Source organism: Diaporthe batatas (assembly GCF_019321695.1).
Source record: "Diaporthe batatas strain CRI 302-4 chromosome Unknown Contig00003, whole genome shotgun sequence".
In the NCBI taxonomy this organism is placed as follows: Eukaryota; Fungi; Ascomycota; class Sordariomycetes; order Diaporthales; family Diaporthaceae; genus Diaporthe; species Diaporthe batatas.
In genome coordinates, this window is record NW_025408550.1 from 3,222,721 (window position 1) to 3,227,384 (window position 4,664).

The 4,664-nt window shown below is 55.6% G+C and overlaps 2 protein-coding genes across 2 annotated transcripts; one reads left to right on the forward strand and one right to left on the reverse strand.

Annotated features, from left to right (window-relative positions):
• Window positions 1-510: 510 nt before the first annotated feature.
• Window positions 511-1,710, forward strand: KVR01_003179 (uncharacterized protein; the record flags this gene model as incomplete). The annotated part of the gene is made up of 3 exons (XM_044784532.1): window positions 511-760; window positions 853-1,193; window positions 1,321-1,710. The coding sequence occupies 3 exons, from the start codon at window positions 511-513 to the stop codon at window positions 1,708-1,710; spliced, it is 981 nt and encodes a 326-aa protein (XP_044648194.1).
• Window positions 1,711-1,857: 147 nt separating this feature from the next.
• KVR01_002123 (uncharacterized protein) lies at window positions 1,858-4,367 on the reverse strand (the record flags this gene model as incomplete). The annotated part of the gene is made up of 2 exons (XM_044790193.1): window positions 2,978-4,367; window positions 1,858-2,885 (listed from the first exon to the last, which is right to left on the reverse strand). Exons 1-2 carry the CDS (start codon window positions 4,236-4,238, stop codon window positions 1,858-1,860), a joined length of 2,289 nt encoding a protein of 762 aa, XP_044647138.1. The 5' UTR covers window positions 4,239-4,367.
• Between the last annotated feature and the right edge of the window lie 297 nt (window positions 4,368-4,664).

A 4,664-nucleotide genomic window follows, 5' to 3' on the forward strand; every position in this document is an offset into this window, starting at 1 on the left:
TAAATAAATACTTTTATTAATAAATTTTAATAATAAATTCTAATATTTAATATTAATAGTTAAAAAATTATTAATATTAATAGTTAAAAGAAGTTAAGTTAAAGGGGGGGTATAAAAAGTACTCTATGTGGGTAAGTGTAGGTATTGTGGAAGGGCTTGAATGTGTGGATTTGGGGTTTTGTTGCAAAATAGCGTTTGGTCCAGCGTACCTGGGGCTTGCTGCTGGCAGGGTACGCACAGTGCCAACCAATACACGCGTCTGCTACCCACCTCGGCAGCATGAACCGTCCGTCATTTCGAGTTGTTGACCTCGGGAAGGCATGACGAAGTCCAATGAACCCGGCATGTGCAAGTCCCAACAATCAACAAAAAAACATCAAAAGTGAGACCACATGGCACCACTCAGGCCTGCATTTTGATATGTAAGACGGCGGAGTCCAGCCTCAGGTCCTGTTCAGAGAAGCGTACAATCTCTTCGGAACGTATACTTGCTTGCACTCACCCACCGAGATGACGGCCAACACCGGGGAAGCCAACGTGCGCCGGCGGCGGCGGGATTCCCTGGGCGCCGATGACAGCCAAACCTCCAATTCCCTCGTGAACGCCGCAAAGAGTGTGGAGGGCAAGATAGAAGACACGCTGCTCTGGGCTTGGGATGAGCTTCCTGACTGGCGCAAGGACAATGCCTTCATCCACACCGGCTACCGGCCCACCAGCAACAGCTACCGCCTCTCCTTCGGCAGCATATTCTCCATCCACAGTACGCATATCATCCCGTCGCGCCTTTCACACACACCTGATATCTGGTCTTGAGCACCGGAATCCGTCACAAGGTCACTCACAAGCAAGCAGACGAAACCGTCAACGTGTGGACTCATCTCCTGGGCGCTATAATCTTCTCGGCCCTGGGCGCCATAGCCTACTCCTTCTACGAGGCTGTCATCGCACCGCGTTATGCAACCGCGAAATGGGAGGACTGGCTGGTCTTTGGCTGCTTCTTCGCCGGCGCATTCATGTGTCTGGGCATGAGCGCGACCTACCACGCCCTCTGCAACCACTCCCCGGAGGTGGCCAAGTGGGGCAACAAGCTCGACTACACGGGCATTGTGTGTCTGATCATGGGGAGCTACATGCCCGCAATGTATTACGGCTTCTACTGCTTGCCCAGGCTGTTGGAGATCTATCTTGCTCTGGTGAGTCCTAGCCATATTTACTGCCGTGGTGGGACGATACATGTCCCCACCATGCTTCTATGGAGCACCGCCTCAACATTCCCATCCATATTGGGGTGCACTTCCTCTATGCTGACGTTCATCTCAGATATGGGCACTCGGCCTGGGTTGTCTTACGGTCTCATGGTTCGAGCACTTCCGGACGCCAGAGTGGCGGCCATACCGCGCCATGATGTTTGTGGGCTTGGGTGCCTCCGGCGTGGTCCCCGTTATCCATGGTCTGAAGATATACGGATATAAAGACCTCAACGAGCGCATGGGGCTTGCGTGGGTCTTGCTGCAGGGCTTCCTATACATCTCGGGAGCTTTCATTTACGCCATGCGATGGCCGGAGCGGAGCTGGCCCAAGACGTTTGATATTTGGGGCTCCTCCCACCAGATCTTCCATGTCCTCATCGTCCTAGCTGCTGCGGCGCATCTCTACGGGATGACAAAGGCGTTTGATTACCATCACGGACCGTTCGGGGCGAGATGTTAGAGTGTTATTCGTTGGTCAGTTAGACAGCATAGACGCACAAACTCCTTGCATCGTCTTGGGTATCTTGGTTCTATGGAAAGGTCTATAGCCTGTGTCACTGGATTTACAGAACCCCGTCACAAGCACAACCTGATGACCTTTGATTAATCATTCTCCAATCCCAAGGTCCATGATCTTGACTAGCCCAGAACCCATCGCGGCCGCCGCCCACCAGCCATATTCAACATTGGGATTCCACGCCGCCACCACAATTCTCGTCCTTGCGTCGTGGACAACCGCCCTGGTCTCGTCCAGCAGCTTCGACAGAGCCTTGCCCTCCCCCTTCGTCAGCAGGTCATCCTCATCATCGGTGTCCTCCTCAAGTGCCTTCTTCTTGCCCTTGCCCTTGGACTTCCTCCGGTTCGCCTCGTTCCTCTTCTTGTTCTGCTCCCTCACATACTCGGCGCGAGGGTTGCTGTTCATCTCGGGCAGAAAGCCCTGCAGGATCCGAGCCGCGCCGCGGACAACCTCTCCGCCCGACTGCTGCTGCTGTGGCACGACGCCGCCGAGCTTGGCTGGGGGCCGGAACTCGTGCTGCAAGATCTTGAGCTTGTAGATGGGGTCCCCGCGGTCCTTGAGAAGGATCCGCAGGGGATTGATGGCCCATAGGCTGCCGTCTGCGCAGCCGACTAGGGTGAAGGGATGCGTCCTCCCCGAGGCGAGGCACATGGGCGGGTTGGGCGTCGTCATGAGCGTGCGGCTCTGGGTATAGTAGCGTATGTGCCCCCAGCCGATGATGGTGTTGTGTGGGATCGGCGCTGGATGCATGCCGAAGAAGCCTTGCAGGTGGTCGTTCCAGTCCACGAGGTTGTGCTGGAAGTTGACGGTGCCGACCATAGGGATGTAGGTTGTCTCTGCACTTGGGAGGTTGAGATCCGTCACGGTCGGACAACCACCTACCGGCGTGGAAGAGATATGATAAGGGTATGAAGGAAAGCCGCTGGCGATGTCGAGAATGTAGCTTATGTGAACGGATTTCCGCATCAGCATGTGACGGGGACAGATAGACCAGAGACTGATTGAACCATCAGTGTGGCCCAGGCAAATGCGATTAGTGTTGACCCAGGCGAGGGACGTTGCATGGACCATGTACTCGTCCGTGAAGCCAATGGTGGCAACGGGGCTCGTGATCCATTCTGGGAAGTGTCATCAGAAAAATGAAATTAGAGCGGGCTGCTGTCCGGCCTCCTTTTTTGAGTATGGTTCACCTGGCAGCGTTTGTACTCACCGTAGATTGTCTGATCAGAATTCGGCTTGGGAACTTCGAGGACCCTTACTTGACCATCGCCACACAGGACGGCAAGTAGTCCGATGGTGGAGTCGTCAGGCGAAGGGATGGGACACCACTGTAACCGCTTCGGCCGGCCCCAGTCGAACCAGAAATGGTGTGCCAAGCGGGCGTGGCTACCGTCAGCTTTGTGGCATGGGATCGACCATATTTGGACGCTGCCCTTATTCTCCTCCCCCAACTCTCCTTCAGGTGAACGCGACAATTTGATCTCCTGGTCTGAAGGTGGAATAGTGCAGACTGCCAGATACTGCTCCTGACGTCCCGTGATAGGTGCCCAGCCTATCCCCAGCGGCAGGCCGCCAGTATCCAACAGCCACCCTCTAGCCGGCGTGGCTTCTTGTTGTAGTTCTGGATCGATCGCGGCTTGTGGCTGTCCAGTCTCCAATAGAGGTTGGCCATACCCGTAGCTTGACCGCGCTTGGGTCTGGTTGTTGAAGGGGCCCAGAAAACACACCAAGCTTTCTGGGGGCGGCCTGAACATGTCGATGTGCTCGGGTCGGATTTTGTGCGAGCGTTGGATTTGCTTGGCAGCACGACACCGCTCCTGCCACGCCCTGGCCCACTGTCTCTGCTTCACCTCATAGTCCTCTGCCAGCCAGGGACTTGACATGACGCCGCCTCTCCCAGAGTGAGTCTTGCCGGGCAGCACCTGACTCGAGAACCATTTCTTGAACATGCCTCTCGCGACAGCGAGGCGTGCCTGGTCGGGACCGTAGAGCATGGCGAGGAGCTGGTGGCTGCGGGTCCATCGCTTCAGAGGTCCGTCGTAGACCCGAGTTTTCCGCAGGTCGGTTGGGTACGGAGGCACAGCATGGACCGTTGTGCGCTTTGGGAGGTTCTTCCTCCACCTGCCCCTCCCTCTTGGAACTCTGGTGTGGCGCTTTCTGGGGGTGCCGACGACGCCGTCGTCCTCAGATTCAACGAGAACAATGCCATCCCCGTCGACTGCCCCAAGCTCATCCCCCCCTCCCAGTGGCTCCTCATCCTCGACCTCTGCGTCTTGTTCGTCGTCGTCATCCTCATCGTCGTCGCTGGCACCTTGCCCGCCTTCGACATCTTGAGTCACGTCAAAGTCGACATCATCGTCCTCGTCAGCGTCTTCGACCTCAGCGGGCCTGTCCGAGTCGTCGTCCGACTCAATGCCATAGGTTTCGGTGAAGCTGAATCGTTTTGACTTGTTGGCTTTGCGTGTGCGCATTCTGAGTCTTTCAGAGATCACTTGAGCAAGGCGAGGTGAGATTTCCACGGCGGCTGTGATGTTTTAGCTGGTTCAGGTCCACAAACCGTAGCTCAAATTCCAGAGGCCTGTGCAGTGCCGAGCTGAGAAGATTGAGGTCCCAAGTATTGCGGCTAAGGGTTGGCAGCTGCGGGTTAGCGGGCCTGGGCCTGCAGCCCTGCAAGCTTGGGGAGACAGGAGGTGCCACAGGCCCACATCAGTTAACAGCCCTACAGCGGGTGCCCCACACTAAAGTGAATGGCAGCTCGCTCTGTAGACGACCCAACTCACGAGGAGCAAAGATAGCCACCTCAATTATATCAGCGTCACCCATTTGAATATGATATAATTTGCTTAGTTTGGAAGAATTCAGGGGCTTGGTGGTCTCACCCAGCAATGACATAACCG